This window comes from Thermobia domestica, chromosome 8, assembly GCF_964235325.1.
Source record: "Thermobia domestica chromosome 8, izTheDome1.hap1.1, whole genome shotgun sequence".
Lineage (NCBI taxonomy): Eukaryota > Metazoa > Arthropoda > Insecta > Zygentoma > Lepismatidae > Thermobia > Thermobia domestica.
The window spans coordinates 197,380,094-197,399,379 of record NC_137461.1 but is presented as its reverse complement, the minus strand read 5'-3'; the positions used below and the strand labels follow the sequence as shown (position 1 = coordinate 197,399,379).

General features: G+C 32.4%; 1 protein-coding gene across 1 annotated transcript; it reads right to left on the bottom strand.

Annotated features, from left to right (window-relative positions):
• Positions 1 to 1,966: 1,966 nt before the first annotated feature.
• On the bottom strand, positions 1,967 to 11,704 carry LOC145691913 (uncharacterized). Its single transcript, XM_081767219.1, has 5 exons — positions 11,591 to 11,704; positions 8,267 to 8,396; positions 7,930 to 8,082; positions 5,548 to 5,702; positions 1,967 to 2,170 (listed from the first exon to the last, which is right to left on the bottom strand). Exons 1-5 carry the CDS (start codon positions 11,689 to 11,691, stop codon positions 1,990 to 1,992), a joined length of 720 nt encoding a protein of 239 aa, XP_081623345.1. The 5' UTR covers positions 11,692 to 11,704; the 3' UTR covers positions 1,967 to 1,989.
• Positions 11,705 to 19,286: the final 7,582 nt, after the last annotated feature.

The following is a 19,286-nucleotide window of genomic DNA, read 5'->3' as shown; positions in this document are numbered from 1 at the left end:
ACATTCGTTTTTGTTTGTTGTTCGTCTGATAAGTATGTCATCAACAACTGTAGTTTTCGTAAACGCTTGCAAATGCAAAAATTGGTACTCCACCGACAACAAAGATGACCAAAATTCAGGACCACTTGTACAGACGACAACGTGAATAGTTATTGACTTACTCATAAACAAGGTTCATCTTACTCCAATTTCTATAATGTTTGGAGAAGGTCGAGCAACTATTTTTGGATGGCTTCAGATGAATTGACCCCATACTAATTAGCCCTAAGTTTAATATATTACTTTCTACTGTCGATCACCATGATATACATCTCAAAACTAAAATTAAAAAGTAATGTTTTATCTTAAACTATAGTATATTACATTTCATCTGTGAGCAATACTCTTATCTTCTATTAATAGCAGCAGTAACTGTTGTTGGCTTTGATATTTGGCTGTGTAACTATTTGTTGAAGTTTATCATGAGTGAATTGCCTAATAAAGATAAAGATCTCTTTTGTTAAATGATTTAGAAAGCCCGAAAACAAAGATAGGTAGCAGAGGTCATAAAGGGTTTAAAACTTTATATTCACTACAATTATTGCAACTTAAACATAAACTTCTATAAATTTGTTTCATTTTTCACCTACGTATTAAAGTAAGTCTGTGCCAATAATAGAAACAAGAGAAGGAATTTCAGGTATTTTTAAAATGGAAAAATAATACTAACACCACTAAAGATTGTGTAAATCTCGTAAATAAAGTTGTTTAAACATCAAATATAAAGCAGAAATCATGCCCAGAGCAATAAATGACAACCAGGAACTACTAATAGCATAAACAAGTTTGGAGACTGTAACGAAGCATTCACTGATTTTAGTCTATCTGTAACAAAGATTTCAAATGAGCAAGGTGAAAGTCTGAAATACTTACAACAGGTAGGCGCTTACTTTAACTTATTTCCAATCAGACCAACCTTCATTACTTCCAGAGTTTTCAATTCTCTAAACATAAATCGTAACATTTGTGTATTTGATTATTCTTACTTATCCATGTATGATACATAATACTTTACCCCATTCAAAGCATTGATCAAACCGTATTAGGATGTTGTCGAGTTACAAATCGCTCGTGGATAACACTTACGTGTTAGAATATTTTGCATCCCTGTACAAACTTATATTTAACAATTTAAAAGGATTGCTGAAGAATAACTGATTAGTTAAATTACTCGTAGGGTTATTTTGAATAAACTCGCTACTTGATAGGAAGTTTCAGAGGCAGCGGTGACTCGGTGGTAGAGCGTTCTACCTCTGAGGCATATGGTTCTTGGTTTGATACCAGCTAGCGCCAAGTGATCTTTGTGGTGGACAAACATACGTTTGTGGTGTGTGTGGGTTTTCTCGGGTTCTGTTTTCTAACACTTTCTTCATTCCACCATTTCATTCATTCTCATCATCACCGTCCATTTTAGCTTAGCTGACATAACCATTTGCTGCAAGACTTAAAAATTTCATTTCATTATCATTTTCATAGAAATTTCAATTAAATACTTTTGTTTTGCAGTGCTATCTCATAACTTGAACGTCGTCGGCGCGGGATTCGAACTTCACTTCCCGGCAGGTGTCCATGTGATTTGGATCCTACATTAAACTGGCAGTACACATCTCACATAGCGTCGCTGCTGAACGAGACACTAAACGCAAACGAAACTAAAACAAAAATATTACAGTATAATAGATTCTGTAGAACGCTGAAACGTAACTTATTACGTTTAGATTTGTTAAGTAAATCTACAAAAAATTCAATTATTTAAGCACAATAATGTTTAATGCATGAAATGTTTCTACTTAAAATAAAACAAAAAATGTACACGAAATAATTTATTCATAGTTTTATGACAACAAAGCAATGACAGGCTATATGTTTTAAAGCAATAAGAAAACAAACTTATAAAGTTATTTTACAATTATTGTATCCGTTAGTTATTCATTACACATGGAGATAAATTTAATATTTAGGTAAAGACGGTAAACCAATGGTGTTTAAAACACTCGTTAATTTATCCACATATGCCAAATGAAGGTTTGTACTACTATCAAATAACCCTTTTGTTCCAGAATTTGCGATGCTATCTGACATGTAATTGTTGCTGTCATCACCGTACCAGGTCACCTTGCTTTCATCCAAACTGCAATAAAATAGAAAAATAGTGTAAAAGTTTCTGGCATCAAGTTTACAATTATAATAGAGCTGATGCCTAGCACTGTACTTGTCTATCCCGTACATAGTTTTCGTGATCCCAAGGCCAGGTAATTGTTTCATATTTCCGTTATAATAAGGCACAAGTAACTCAACTTTTATCAATTTTGCTCCTGTCATGTCTTCTTCGTACCTTAAGAGACATCTCAAAAAATTTGTTTGAAATTTCTGAAGAACAGTCTATTTTTCACCAATAACCTTCTTTTCCGTAAGTGTTGTCTTTTGGGTCTTACATATATTTTACTTGATCGTATAGTTGTTGTATTTTGTATAATTTTCTAAAATTGTTTTTTTAAATAGTTAAATATTGTTCGCTAGATGGTGCTGATAACTTCCAAATAGGAGCATGAGCCCATTTTATCTATATTGCAATATGTTTCTAGGAAACATCGGTATATATATATATATTACCAGTTGACCTATATTATATTTATATAGTAAGAAATGAATGTCTCCGTTAAAGTATATAGTAACTGGAAAATTTATTTTTTTACGTATAAATGTGTATCCTATTTTTAATATCATTTATCAGTAGGTATTATTTATTTCCCAAATTAAGTCCCGGACGCAACAATAGAAAATTTCATTGGTGCGAAGAGAAAGTGGACGATAAAGCCTTCTGACATTGATTTATGAGCTACAATGTCTGAGTGTATCGATAATAGAGAAAAAGAAGTACTGGGATTTTCTTATATTTATTCCTGAATTGATCTGGATAACAGCAAGCCTGTGCTCCATGAAACCAGTGATAAAATAATGATATTACAGATAGCAGAAAAGTGAAACTAATACATACCATGAATTAGATGAAACAAACTTCGGAGGGATTTACAAGTCATAAAGTAACTGAGATTAAGAAAACAGTGCATATCTAAAGTAACTTAGCGTCGGATACTATGACCATGATAAAATGCATTTGGGACAAATATGAACAAAGTCACAAGAAATTAAACATTTATTTTTATACAGGTTTTATTTCGACAAAGTGCAAAGATAAGTGAGGTACATGGTTTGCAGGAGATACATGGTTTCCAACTGACAAAATAATCATAATGCCGTTTACAGCAAGTTGATATCTCGAAGCATAGATAAGGTTTCCATCATTGCTTATAATTATTTTAATTGCACTAGAAAATTCTATCACTGTAATGCTATATGTTGGTGTAAATGAAAGCAACGATCATTTTAAACATTTCCAACAAATTCGTCATGTAAGCAGTGTTGCAAACTATAATTTTTTATATCTCCAAAAACATTCAAAATATCAAATTGCTGTAAACGGCGTTATAATTATTTCGCCTGCTGAGATCATCTAACTGCTTATATATGATATTTATCCTGGAATTTTTCCAAATAAAGCCTGAATAAAAAGTATAAATTTTCAATTTCTTTTAACTTTATTCCTATAGTATTTAAATGAAACTCGTTACATCACGGTCATAGTACCCAACACTAAATTTCTGTAGATATGCACCGACCGCTTATCTCAATTGTTTTATTACAATAGTAAAACCATTCGGAATTTTGATATGTAAATTTGTTCTACTGTAGATCCTTAGATTGCAACATTAAATAAAAACTGTGGTATTGAAATATTACGTTTTACATGTGCATTTGAAATATGTAATAACCTTGCATACTGCAATTTGAAAAATGAGAAATTGAATGGCAACACCGTTGATTTAGTGATATTACCTAATCTGTCAATTTTTTCCTTTTTTTGATGCTTGCTTGGTACAAAATTTCAGATATTTCTGTCAATCAATCTAAATGTTACAAGTGAATTTAGAGGACACATTAGTCTATTATTAGAATGGACTGATATATTTTCTTCGGTGAGGAATAGATAACTCCCTATTTGGTTTTAAAACTATTGTGTTTTAATAACAATTACAATACTAATATATATATATATATATATATATATATATATATATATATATATATATATATATATATATATATATTAAATATATATATATATTAATAATATTAGTAATATGTGCTGTAGTAGCAATGATGAAAGGTACTATTTGCAGGTTAGAGAATAGAACAAAATAAGAAATGTACGAAATATAGTTGCAAAGTAATTATACTGCAGTCACTATGTTAGAAAATAGATCGATCTGTTTATTTACGTGTATGCAATTAAATAATAGGCTTACGAGTAATGGTTCAGTATTCGAGAGAAGATAAGCACCTATATATGAAGAAAATGTGATATACTACGGAATATATAAAATATATATATTAGCACATAAACAAATTATTGCAACTGGTAAGTAGTTGCAATATAAAAATATGAATTCAATATAAGAGTTTCATATTAGTTAACGGACATCTTAGTTTGAAAGGTTAGAAAAAAGGTTTCCACACGTTAACCATTCACAGGAGGATAATATACATATTCAAAAACTTTCCTTAGGATCGGAAGGCTTACGAGATCTCTAACTCAGAACCGTGTAAGAATACATACTCAGAATAATGTACATTGTCCACATATTTGTGAAATATTTTCTGAGATCCATTACATTTCAACCAAATTAAAGCTTAAATATGACTAATATATCTGATTATCTGGTAGTTAAATGATTACTATAACGTTCTCGCTTGCTATGTAAAAAATGAACGAATTAACATCGGAGTGTTATAGGCTAATAAGACTACAGTATTCTAATAAGTCTTATTCATAGTTTACAAAATTTGACTGCTTTGAAAGCTTAGTATAAAACAATAAAGAAAAGAAAAAAACATTGATAATAGTTCCATTTATCGCTAATGATGGAAGTGTTGATGTACTATTAAATATAATTTATTATGCTCACATTCAATTTATGAAACCAACAACACTATTTTGAAAAAAATATTGAATGAATATGTTCGAATTATAATCTTAGCTAAGAATATCAGTACCCTTCAAACTATATTTATTAAGTAACAACACAAAAGTATAAAGATACCTTTTTTCAAGAATAAATATGAAAACTAACAAATTAATTGATGTTAATACTTCGTTTCAGTAAAATTACAATAGGAAATATGAATCTAGAGCTTAATCTGGAATCGTTTTAGTCAAGTAGTGAATTATTAAACTATTAATAAGCTACAAACTTTTATTATCTTTATATTACTAGTTATATAGCTATCAGTCAACATAGCTAGTAAAGTAAACTAAGAAATACATTCAAGTTTAAGTTCTGAAGCACATTTAAGTTATGAAATTAGTGTGAAATTACTCTGTGGAAAATAGTAATATTAATAGCTATTTGAGTAACACATCAAATGTTTGATAGTTATATTACTTACTCGAATCTTGACATTATTGTATAGAAGATAGACCAGTGTGATAGGCGGTAGTCTATACTAAGTCCCATAGTAATGGCTGGTGTGCTAACAACGTCGACTACATATCCATCATATCGAGGTCCATTATCAATGCGAATTGAAAAATTGAAGTTCACCTGCAGTAATTAAATGATTTGCATATTTCACATAGTATCATAAAAATGTGTTATGCAGAATGTTATGTAGAACGTGAAGAATAATATTTTCAGTAATGTATGGTACATTTGAAGAAGGATATGTAAAATTACTTATACATGAAATTACAAATGTAAAATTACTTTCTGTTTTCCTAAAATATTTCTATAGAAACTAACTATACGAAAATATATGTTTCGGACTAAAACAAATAAAACACATAGATCTCTTTACTCAGAACCTCTCTTTAAGTCAAAATACGAGCGATTCTGCAGCAATGTCACCATTCTTACCCCGGGAACACCATAGCGTTTCAAAATTATTTTATGAAAAAAATAATTATTTAAAAGTTAAGAGAGATGTATTGATGGAATATTTATTTATACAATGCTAGCAAAATCTCTTGGAACCGACATATTGAATTCCAGAAAGGGAATAACAAATTTGTATCCTCTGAAATATGAACTCTTATTCTAAAATTCCTATATTCAAATCAAACTTTAAGAAAAAATGAAATATTATTAAATTTGTAACATTTGGTTCATATTTCAGAAGTGAATTCTCACATATGCATTTACGTGATTGATACAATCTTATTTTATGTATCAAAATCACCCAATTTAAGAAGTTTTACTTGTAAATGCATTGGTTTGAAAATTCACATTCCCATGGGTCATATTTAATTCGTCTTCTTTGGGAAGGAACATCAGAAATTCACTTAATGAATTCAAAATATTTCATGAGGTAATTACTTCATTTTGTCAACTTAATAGTAATATGACGTCTACAAAATATAAGTAATGAGTGAAATATTCATATTATGTAAATAAAAAGACTAAAGTAGCGAACTTCGAGCTTGCACATTAACCAATTTAAAAGATCGTGATATCATCATATTGCATCAATTATATTTTCATTGCATTTTGTTTTAAATTTCCAAATCAGTGTAAATTTCTGGATGTTACCAATACACACTTATTTTCCGTTAATGTCAACTGGTACAACAGAAAGATAAAAGTATTGCTTCATTTTTCCATAAGCATGTTCATTTCAGTTACAGAAAATCCTGCAACCTAATGATGGTTTGCACTTTTTGAATAAAAATTTTCTTACGTACTTAATATTATGTGTTTAAGCTAACTGGTTGAAGTTTTGAATCCTTTTCCCAGAAAAAAAACTATTTTTTAAAAATGTTCACTCTTTGTTTTACGCTTTTTGAATGGAATTTCCAAAATAATTTGAAGTTAGTGGGCCATCCTTCCTTGTGGTACCTAAAAGATTCGATTATTTGGCAAGCTTGTTCAAGAAAATTCATCAATACGTGTATCCACTGTACGAATGAGCTTCCTCGTGGTTATGCGAATAGCATACGCGCTTTTGGCAAGGGAAACCTTGGCTCAATTGACGACGTAGCTCATGTGGTTCGGATCCCATGTTAAGTTCCTGGTCTAAGTCTCATAAGGCCTCATTGCTGAAATGGATGCTGAACTTAAATCAAATCTATAATTAATTAATTGCAGAATTAATTAATTTCATTATATTCTAAGGTTAATAATTTAGTATTGATTTAAAGTATAATCAAAACTAGTACGACGAATGAAATGAGTGCAATTCTTGGATAATAATTAAATTGTACATTAAAAGGATTCATAATTTTCAAATTGTACTACATAATTCCACATAACCCTGTTGCCCCAACTTAAATCTAAAGGATTTAGTAAGGAAAATAAGTTTTGACTTTTCAGATCACGATTGTTTGAATTAATTACTACTACCCAAATAACAAATCTTAAAATAGTAGTCCATGTTTATTTCCATTTAATACAAAAAATATTAATGTAGAAACGGCGTAAAGTATTGTTCCCTAGTTTAGTTTAAATAATAAAATTTAAAAGAACTTTCAAACAACCAAACTTTGAAATTTTCCTCTTAACAGAGTTAAGGTGTTTCATAATTAGTAAATGAAGGTATTTATTTAGAAAGCAAATAAATCTAATTATTCAGCAATCAGACGCTCTACATCGTAGAATACGTATTGTATTCAGTTTAAAAGCCATGAACGTTTAGTAATTATTATATAAGAAATAATTAAAACCCAATAATATATTAGATTACATAATTCTTTCAAGGTAGTTAACAGGTTTACTGAGTTAAAATGATAGTAAATTGAAATTGTGTACATTCTGAAAGTAATCATTATGGACCCACCTGAGAACGTTCATAAGCTACGTCAAACACCAGCTCAAGTGTGTCAGTTGCACTGTCGGAGAAATATGTAACATTGCTTGCACGGCTGATGTTAGAAATTCCACGAAAGATACCATTTTCCAGACTGAAGTCAATAATTGTTTCACCATCAAGCTGGAAAGAGAAGAGAAAACTAAATCCAACTTCCTTCAGATTGTTAGTTAAATTGGTGATTATCTTTCTATGAAAACACACTAAATGGCCAATAAAGTACTTTCAAATGCTCAAACATAGCTAATTGAATGAAATACCTTTTAAACTTAAGAAAATCTCACGGACCATATTCTTAATAACTTACCGGGTCTAGAAAATGTCCAAAATCATTGTCGAGTACAACGGCGTCTCCGTCTGCTTTCAGTTCTTTCGAAAGTTCAGCTAAGAATTGGTCTACATAAGAACTGTAGTCATCTTCGGATATTGGAAAGAATCTGAAATATTTTCAATCATGAAACGTCAGTAATGACAGACAAAACAATGAATATTCTCTTGTAGCTCTTTATTTTTCCTTGTCACGATATTAAATATTACACTAATAGTAATACTACACTGATAGTATTGTTTCTAAGAAACATGGGATAATATTTGAAACCACTTTTAGAACACCACATATCCACAATTATTTTTGATAGTCTTTTGTGATTCCTCCGGCAGCACAATAATCCTGTCGGTATGGAACTTTTGTGGTTTCTGGTTTAAAAAATAAAATGTGATATGTGGCTTTCAGGAACGTCTTTGTAACCAAGTACCAACCAATACAATTTGTACTCGAGTATTTAAGAAATGAAAAAAAGAAAGAAAAGAAAACAAGCGAACAAATAAGCAAAAGGAAAAAGTAAAATATCAAACTTTTAACTATCAACTTCCGAGAAGGTCTTCACAAAATATGTTGTAAACAAGGATTTTCCCAGTATCGTTACGGTCAGTAGAAGTTGATGATACAAAATCGTGATATAGACATACATTTCTAACAACAAACCTATTTGTTTTTGACTAAGAGAAACATGTATTCATAGATTAGTTTATCAAGGTCGAACGATCAAAATATGTGTATAATTCACTTATTTATATATTGTAAAAACTGAATAAGTTACAAAAATTCTTTTTTTTATACATATCACATATATTGCGACCAGTATAACGTGTGAAATTCACGGGCAAAATGGGGCTTTTTGACCCTCGTCATGGTATTTTATAATGCCTCAGGTTGATATCAGTAAGCGCAAGTCCAGGGAACGTTATTCAAGATGGCGGACAATTGTAGTGTGAGTTTGTATACGGAACAAAGTATGCTAATGACGTTCTTAATAAAAAAAAACGGGCGGAAATCAAGCTGAAATTTACGGAAGACTTCAGTCACGATACAGTCATAAGACATTTAGTTGCAGTAAGATATTTGAATGGTGTAAGTGCTTCAAAGATGGCCTTATATCTGTCACTGACAATCCCAGTCGTGGAAGATTTCTGCCTTTATCAGTCATTCCTAGGAACATTCAGAATATTGAATAGTCTATCATTAACATTATCACATAACCTGCGTGAGATTGCAAGTGATTTTCCTTAGGAATATCAAACACATTAATTCATGACAATTTGTTGTTCAGGTAAAAGAGTAAACGCTGTGTTCAAAAAAATCGCTTTCGAACGGCACAGAAGAGTTTATATCTGCAGTGAATTCAAGGGTCGCTATGGTGACGACGTGATACCTACCTGTTTGGATCCTCATAAGAATACCTTGAAGATTAACATTTCTTCAGTGATGATGAAGTTTAACTGGCTGTGCTAACATGATTCAGACATTCTGTAAATCTTCCTTGCCCGAAACCTTTTAAGCACTAATTAAACGTTGTGTTTATATGTATAACTGTAGAAGGGGATTATGTGGAAAAATTAATGCAGTTTCCACATCTTGAAGCTAGTTCCAGAAATATTATTATTAATCTTACACAAAGTTCCATATTGACTTAAATATCCTTCGTATGATTAATTAAAGTGAATGATTATTAAATGAATTGGTGGAATGAGAATGAGAGAGGAAACAAAAAATCCCACAAACAAACTGCCAACAATGTTGCACAACACAAGTTCACGTGGACCTGTTTCGAACTACGGATCTCTATTACAACTGAACTCATCCAAAGTTGAGAACAATGGTTGCAGAAAAGAATGTGTCATTTTATTTATGCAAGACCCACTCAGTTCCCTTTTATAATTTGTGATTATCTCCTGTTATTTTTCCTTTTGTCTCTTACTTTAGCTACTACTTCCTAATTTCCTTTACTCCTGTGTTTAAACACTAATTATTAATGCTATTTTAAACATCAACCACCAAAGCAGGGCGTAAAATTTCCGGTTGCCAGGTCGCCATTGGCGACTAGAAGTTTACAGCTGGCGAAAAGTGATTAGGAGCAATGGTTTTTGCCTAAACTCACAGGGCTGCGCAGGATCAGTTCCACACGAAAATAATTGTTCCTGAGTGAGTTGAAAAAACACGGAATGCGAAGTCTTCACAACGAACATGGAAAGTGAAGTCTTGAGAATCCTTGAATTTGGTGTGGAAGAGATAAAACTGCTTTTGAAATACTTGCAACCAGATGTATACAGTGAAAAAGTGGACCTTGTTTTAGCACAGTGAGCAGAATATAAGATTCTGTTTTCTTCATTGACGCTGAATCAGACACTGAAAAAGATTTACAGTGAATACTCCATTAAGAGATTCCCAAATTTGCTTCCAATTGTCACATTTTTTGCAGCTTTACCTGTGAGTACTGTTTCATGTGAGAGTCTTTAGCACTCTCAACAGAGTTAATACTGCCTACAGAAATTCACTGAAGACTGACACACTGGATTATTTGCTGACAATTTCCGTCAATGGTGCTTCACTTAACGACTTTGATCCGATAACTGCAATCGACAACTGGTACTTCAGTGCAGAGAAAGAGCATTACACACAAACGTGAAATCTTAAGGTATTTTTAAACATGTATATGAATTTCCAATTCAAAATTGATTACCCTGAATCTATTTGACTGGTTTTGAAATTTTATGCCCTAATGTAATTTCTTTCTTTGTCAAATCAAGACCGGGAGAGGGGGCACCACTCATAATTTTTACATGAGAGATATTGGCGACCATCATTTTTGGATTGGCGAGTGCGTCTGACTTTCAAATTTTGCGCCCTGCCCAAAGGTTTCTTAGTGCTTTTCTTATCCCAATATTCCACCATTTCCTTAATTACTTGTAGATCATTGTATGTATAAATTACTTGAACAACACATGTGTTGCGTAGGGTTCCTGGTTCGAATCCATGTTGCGTAAATTGGCCTTATACTGGACAAGTACCGTGTTCGTGAGTTTTCTAGAAATTATCCCGTTTAGTCCCACTTTGCTTATTTCACAATTTTCATTCATTCCCACTATGAGCCGTCTCCCACCGTTATTTAACGTACATAACATAATGATGGGACGTAAAACTATAAGATTTAATTTCATTACTAAAAAAATAGCTTTGTCTTAATAACATGTATCATATTGAAATAATGTGTAATACTCTATTAAATGCTGGAGAAGTATACACTAATTGTAGATGTCGGTTGAATTACAAAAGAAAACGTATAATACTTACTTAGAAATTCGTTTCCCTACGTTATTGTTTCTTGAGGTGTGATATATACACTGTCCAAAACCAGCTAGCGCCAGAAGAAATACGATGGTTCTTAACTGCATTTCTATTTTGGAATCACGCTGGTAAAATAAAGAAATATACATTAAAGTTCAATCAGTTTTCACTTCAATGAAGCGCAATGTTTTACCTTCCTCAAGAGACAGCCACAAACTTGTTCACATGTACATGAAGCGAAATGTCAGAGTTTCGGTGAGCACATTTTAAGAAACATCACGAATATAACTGAATTTCACTATTTCTAAGTAATGCAATTTGCTATTTGCCTTCTGAGAGAAATGAAGAGCGATGTGTTGCAAACAATAAGAAATTAATTTACAGAGTATAAACGTATCACATTTTTTTAAATATGGCAGAATCCATCGGGATTAATAAATGTTCTTTTAGGAGAGAGAGAGAGAGAGAGAAAGGAATAGTTAATGAACTATTCATTTTAGAAATGTCAGATGATTGTTAGTTAGAAATGTTAGAAAATTGTAGGTAAAAAAAAGCACTGCTTTCAGTATGTTACATTATGTGTATCTTCCCTAGAAAATTGTATAATTAGTATAGGCAAATTAGTGTTGGAGACGGAAAAAATTATTAGAAAGCAAATTTTTATTTTGACAAGTTCTGTGGACCCCTCTCATACTCCACACAAAAGTCCTAAAATATCCCACGTGGGCAACTGTCTGAAATGACGTCATCAATATGGCTGCCACGCAACTACGACAACTTATGCTAATACGGTAATATATCATCACAGAACTGAGATACAAACTTCGTTCTGGTGCTAAATTAAAGATAAGGGATTGTGTAAGTAATTTCAGGTAATATCGTTCTTACGTGTTACCGCCATTTTTAAATATGGTGGTTATTATCTTAAAAATTAATTTTCACCGTTTCATTTTATTTGTTTTAAAGTAGATTACTATAAAACTATCAGATATACGGAAAAACACATCGACGTAAACGTTATAGAGTGTAGTCTCACCTTTCTAAAGATACCAATATTATTTCTGTATCTTAACAACTAAGCGAACTACTTCATTTTCTGTAGCGCAAGGTGTTGAATTTTTAGGACTTAGATTACGCTAAACATGTGAGAATATTTTTACAATTAAAGGCGGAAAAACTTTTGGAAAACAAACTTTTAACACATTTTCTTTAAACCGCTGCAACTTCTGAGAGAATCGTCAAAAATAGCACAAGAGCAACCACCTGAAATTACTTCATCAATATGGCGACCATGCGAATACATTCATTTATGCTTATACGAAATATCCCATCACAGAACTGAGATATGAACGTCGTTCTGGTGCCAAGTTAAAGTTACACAATTCAAATGATTTTTGTTAATATCGTTTTTATGTGTTACCGCCATTTTTAAATATGTAGGGTATTATCTTCAGCACTTAGATTACACTAAACATATGCAAATACTTTTAAAGACGAAAATCTGACACTCCCCTCCCGGTAGGATCGTCATAGCAATACGCGGCTTCCTCTAATTACGGAAGAGGTACACTGTACATTACCAGAACCAATGATGTAGACCGTGTGTTCAACATAGACATGGTCATTTGGAAGCCGTGGCTTCCCTGATAGAGTAGCCCAAACAATACGCGGTTACCTATCTTTTACTTGTCTAGATACCATGTACACGTTATATTTTTAGGAAAACTACATTCTGAACCCAATGGTACGTCTAGGCCACCATTGGCACGGACCACCACATCCTCCCTCGGTAGGGTCGTTCAAGCAATACGGAACTTCGTCTAATTACAGTAGAGCTACACCGTATATAACCAGACCGAATGGCTGACGTAAACTGTCTACCTTTAAAGACAATGGCCATTTGGGAGTGGCGGTTACCCTGCTAGGGTCGTAGACCCTGTATCAAGTAAGGTCAACAAAGTCTGAGATGAACGGTCACAATTTCTCAGCGCCCCTAAGCTACAAGTGTCCGTTAGGATACTAGGTATCCCATCCCGGATCCCGGATATGAAACGCTCTTTGATTGCAGTACCTACATCATCCTTCCGGTAGGGCATTGGACCCGTCCGGTGGGCAAACCAACTACTCACTCTTTCATACGTGCTGGAGTACCACGTAGCCTTATCTCCTGGACTCAAGAGCACGGTTAGTTGCCAATTTCAGAAGACAGCCGAATTTTCGCCTCTGCTGTAAGGGGTGGCAGCAGAAGCTACCTACCTCACTGAGAACATGAGGAGGTTACACACACTCTCCCGGATCCAAAGGCACGAGTTAGTTGGCCATTTTGGGGGATAGACTAAGCCTCACCTCCTTCGGTAGGTTATTGTCGGGCTTGTTCGAACAGTCTATGAAGAAGTGCTGCTCGGGGTGCTGAACATTCGAGATAGTTACATGATTCCATGCACCACTCAAACCTGTCTCCCCCTCAAAGCATCCAGCCCACCACAAAGTATGCGGTAACAGGTGTGTAATGATGGGGCCACTTCCCCTTTCTCAGCACTGGTTGGGTGGCGCCGTGTAGCGTAGTTGTTTACGCTCTCTCCCTCGGTGCAAGCGGTCCCGGGTTCGATTCCAGGTGGGGGCACTCGGTCGAAAAAGTGTAACACGGTTTTTTCAGGCCAGCCACTCTGAATGAGGTTTGAGTGGGTTTTCCTAATTTATACCAGGCAAATGCCGGGGTGATACCTAACTTTTAGATCCCATGCCACTTCCTTCCTCCCCAATCCTTTCTTCCTTCCCTTTTCTCGTATTGTGTTCTCGCAAAGGGACGTCATCCCTCAAATCATGAAGGGATAAATGGCCTTACATGCCCCAAACCCAGATATCTAAATCCTAAATCCTAGCACGGGTTGGGACCGGCCAGGGTGGGGTTTGGACGGCGGGTGTACAAAGTGAACCGACAACAATGGATTACATATTGACTTTCAACATTTGTGAATATACAATAATATTTTTTTACTCATCGACTTAAAATATCCCTAGAGCACACTCAACCCTATTATAATATAAAAATGCCTATTTAAATTTACGGAGAAGATTTTTATCGCTATTACTGGGCCAAAATTTTGATGATATCATGTTTTGCCACTGCGCATTTCTGGCAAGTTTTTGGCAAGCTTTTATGGAGTTACAGGCGCACAAAAGAATTATTGAAATGTCAATTAGCTTTCCAAACGTTTTTCGTCTTTAAAAGTATTTGCACATGTTTAGTGTAATCTAAGTGCTGAAGATAATACCCTACATATTTAAAAATGGCGATAACACATAAAAACGATATTAACAGAAATCATTTGAATCGTGTAATTTTAACTTGGCACCAGAACGACGTTCATATCTCAGTTCTGTGATGGTCGCTATATTGATGGTGGTTGCTCATGTGCTATTTTTGACGGTTCTCTCAGAAATCGTAGTGGTTTAAAGAAAATGTGTTAAAAGTTTGTTTTCCAAAAGTTTTTCCGCCTTTAATTGTAAAAATATTCTCACATGTTTAGCGTAATCTAAGTCCTAAAAATTCAATACCTTGCGCTACAGAAATTGGAGTAGTTCGCGTAATTGTTAAGATACAGAAATAGTATTGGTATCTTTAGAAAGGTGAGACTCCACTCTATAACATTTACTTCGATGTGTTTTTCCGTATATCTGATGGCTTCACAGTGATCTACTTTAAAACAAATAAAACGAAACGGAGAAAATTAATTTTTAAGATAATAACTGCCATATTTAAAAATGGCGGTAACACGTAAGAACGATATTAGCTGAATCACTTATACAATGCCTTATCTTTAATTTAGCCCTAGAACGAAGTTTGTATCTGTTCTCTGATGAGATATTACAGCATTAGCATAAGTTGTCGTAGTTGCGGAGCCGCCATATTGATGGCGTCATTTCAGGTGGTTGCCCAGGTGGGATTTTTTAGGACTTTTGAATGGAGTATAAGGGGAGTCCATAGAATGTGTTGAAATGAAAATTTGCTTTCTAATATTTTTTCCCGTTTCGAGTCATTTTTGGTTTAATTTTCGTATGCAAAATGTACAATAGTTGAGTCGATAATGATGAACGCATTTAAACTATATGAAGAAGATCCTTGACGAGAAAGTTATTTTTTAAGAAAACATTCAATTGTAGCTTTTGTATAGTATTTCTATTTTGTTTGAAGAAGATTGACTTTAGTCATTGCGTACAAGACATCCGTTTAAAATTTCGTTCAAATTTGCAGAAAAATAAGATTGTTCTTTTTCACAAGTGGATAGAAGCGATGAGTAGGAACTTACGAACAACAAAATATCGGCATCAAGAAAGCTCAAGAATTTGTATTCGAAATTATCGCAATTAAGAAACTTTCCTAAGTATCATAAGTTTGGCAATAATAGTAATAATAATAATAATAATAATAATAATAATAATAATAATAATAATAATAATAATAATAATAATAATAATAATAATAATAATAATAATAATAATACAAACTTACAGGTTAAAGCCTTTGCTTTGAGGAATATAACAACCGTTGTTCTTACCTGATTTCGGTGTACTGATTTCGAATCTACTAACCAATTCCGTAGCACGCAATCATTTTCTATAATATGCCGATGAAATATTTATTGGCATGCTTATTTGTAATGAATATTCAATATCAGTGACAATATTAGATACGTGTATGACTAACAACTAAAAAACATGCGTAAAACTTTCAAGGACGCTTGAAGTTACGTGAAATTAAGAAATACAAACTATTAGTTCAATCATTTAGCTGCAAATGTTTGCTCCACCAAATTATATTTGTACTTTTCATGCGGTTTATCTTGCACTAAGCACCGACAGTATTCTGCCATCATTCAAGATTCCCATTGAGACCAATACATCATTAACAGCTCTTGAACATGGACTTTTCTTGTTCATTTAGTGCACCGAAGGTTTGTGTAATGTACAGGTAGTTAAGATGTGAGTACCGAAAAATGTAAGTTCAAACTCATGTAACATTCCAGGCATTCTTATTCCTTTTAGCATTGTCTCCACAACCTGTTCTATTTTCTCGGTTTGACATTACCCAGAAGTTATTGAAAACAACGATAAAGAATTCCATGTGTGAAAATCCACATCATTAATACAGTTTTTGAAAGTAGAATATTTCATCAGGTTAACCTTTTTGTACTTAGACAATTGTTTTCTAATAAACGTGTTCGTTATGTAGAATTTAACGAAACAGATTTACTACAATATAATTATAGTAGTCTCTCTATTTGAGCTAGTCTCTAGTCTCTATTTGAGCTAGTCTCTCAAATGCTTATATTTGAACAGCATTGTATAGGTAATTATGAGCATTAATTTTCCACTATACTATGTGTATAATAATTCGTTACGGGAATAAGTTTGGTTTACAATATAATATCTGATGAATAATGAAACCTAACTCCAGCCGCTTAAGCTTATTACTTAATTTTGTTCTCCAAATTCTACATTTACTCTCACTACATTAAGAAAGCCCTTTCGTGACCATATGCTTTACGTACACGACTTTGTTGCTGTAGAACTAGGTTCAATTCTCTCTGTCAGATCATATGGTGCAAATCCCAAGTTAAATTTAGGTCCACGTCTCATACAACCCCACAGCTTAGAGTGACGCTAAACTTCATCCTAACAACTACAACAATAAACACTACGTTATAAAGGGCTTCTTGTTACTGAAGTTGATAACTAATTCATATGCTTAGATCAAGGTGAAGTGATAAGTAAAATTGAATTCAATTGGATTCAATTTTACTTAAATCTTGGTCACAATTATATATTACGCATATTCACTTTATAAAATATTTAACCAAGAAAGACATTTTACTGAGAATTTAACATAGGAAAATCACTCGTACAAAGAATACTCTAACGTCAAATTTCACAATTTAAAACAGTGCATTTAAGGTCGACAAATATAAATTTTATGTCTTTATTCTAGGTTATTATAACAATTATTTTATTACTACCGTGAAGAGTAGACGAATGATCGGTTAGTAGGATTATTAAACTTCGCTTAATTGTTTTGATCAAAGATCAGCTTAAGTAGACGCTCGAAATTTGAATACTTGAATATTCCATATTGAATTATTAAAATGTAAGATATATTATACATTTATTTTGTATTTAAGATGCTAATGAAAGTTAGATTAAGCTATGTTTATTTGCAATGAAGAAAGTAATTACACCACTTATAAAACATGAGCTGCAAATAACTAGAATATATTGATTTTGTTTAAAATGTTTGTACTAAGAAGGTATAAAAATGCGGATAAGACAAGGAAGAAGTGAAACAATGTTTAATTTTATTTAAATTTCCATCTATTAAGATGTAGGTTTTTATTATTGGTTGCTAATACAATATAATCATTCTCGTGTTACGAATAGAATACGCATACAAATGTATACTTATTCTCATATTACTTATACATTTTACTTATATATATATGCACGTTCTCATGTTATCCAAGAATTTTAAAATCAATATTAAAGTATAAGTTAAACAGGTATTTAGTTATAATAGCTTCTAAAATCACTTACCGTTTACAAGTGACAAGGTATACAACTAATGAAAAACTTCTTGTCACAAGTAATTTATATACCTAAATTTATCTTCGGCTTTAGAGTACTTCGAAACTTGTGAAATAAGTTCATAAGAAATTTCCTAATTTAAAGAAAAAAACAGCTATTGACTAATACATGTACTTCGTTTATATTAACCTACGGTATTGTTGATAACAGTATTCGTAATCCCGGAAAAATCATTATATCTCTATTTACAATTCATTCATTTCAATGAAAATATCATTGTTGTGTGTCAATAACGGTAAAGTTTCAACACATTAATAACGAGAATCAAGTGTAAGTAATAATATTATGTAACTAGATTTCATATTGATAAAGTTTTGCAAGCTTCAGAACTCACACAATGTCTTTGTTCAGAGTAAAGATAAGGAAATTCAACAAAACATTCTGCATAATAATAATAATAATAATAATAATAATAATAATAATAATAATAATAATAATAATAATAATAATAATAATAATAATAATAATAATAATAAACTTCTGGTTTCATTGTTTTTTAATGAAAAGAAATATTCAGGTTTTACGTCCCATAATTATGTTTTGTAGGCTAAAGAAGACGGATAATTAATGAAAGGAACGATTCTGAAATCATCGCTGGAAATAGAGTATAGTACAGAAAATAGAAAAACCCCGAAGAATCCATCAGTACAATGTTGTGTTGTATACCACAAATTTACATGATCTGAGATAGAACCAGATAATCATATTAGAGATGACCGCTCTATTGATTTTGCCCTCATCATAATTTTCTAGTTTTAGTGCATCTTCATAGATTATGCTTTAGCTTTTAAGGTACTTCAAACATAATTCGTTTTCATATTCCAATAGGTTTTTGCAACATCTATAAAAATATATAAAAAATCTCATATAGTAAAGACACTTTAGTTTCCAGAGTAATGATAATTATAATATCATTATGATAATTAATGATAATTAAAAAAATAGTTTGTATATCTACGCGTAACTGTATGGACGAACAGGTGAACACCTAGATATCTTCGTTTGTTTGTTGATTTATTTATTTGTGTTTGTGGTTCATGGATCGTTTAAATATGTTAAAAGC

Bases quoted from the DNA above. Each gene is read 5' to 3' on its own strand.
- LOC145691913 (XM_081767219.1), bottom strand. From the start codon at position 11,691: ATGCAGTTAAGAACCATCGTATTTCTTCTGGCGCTAGCTGGTTTTGGA. The intron at 8,397-11,590 runs GTAAGTATTATA...AAAATATTTCAG, and splicing joins GTAGGGAAACGAATTTCTAA to ATTCTTTCCAATATCCGAAG. The intron at 5,703-7,929 runs GTGGGTCCATAA...TAATTACTGCAG, and splicing joins TAGCTTATGAACGTTCTCAG to GTGAACTTCAATTTTTCAAT.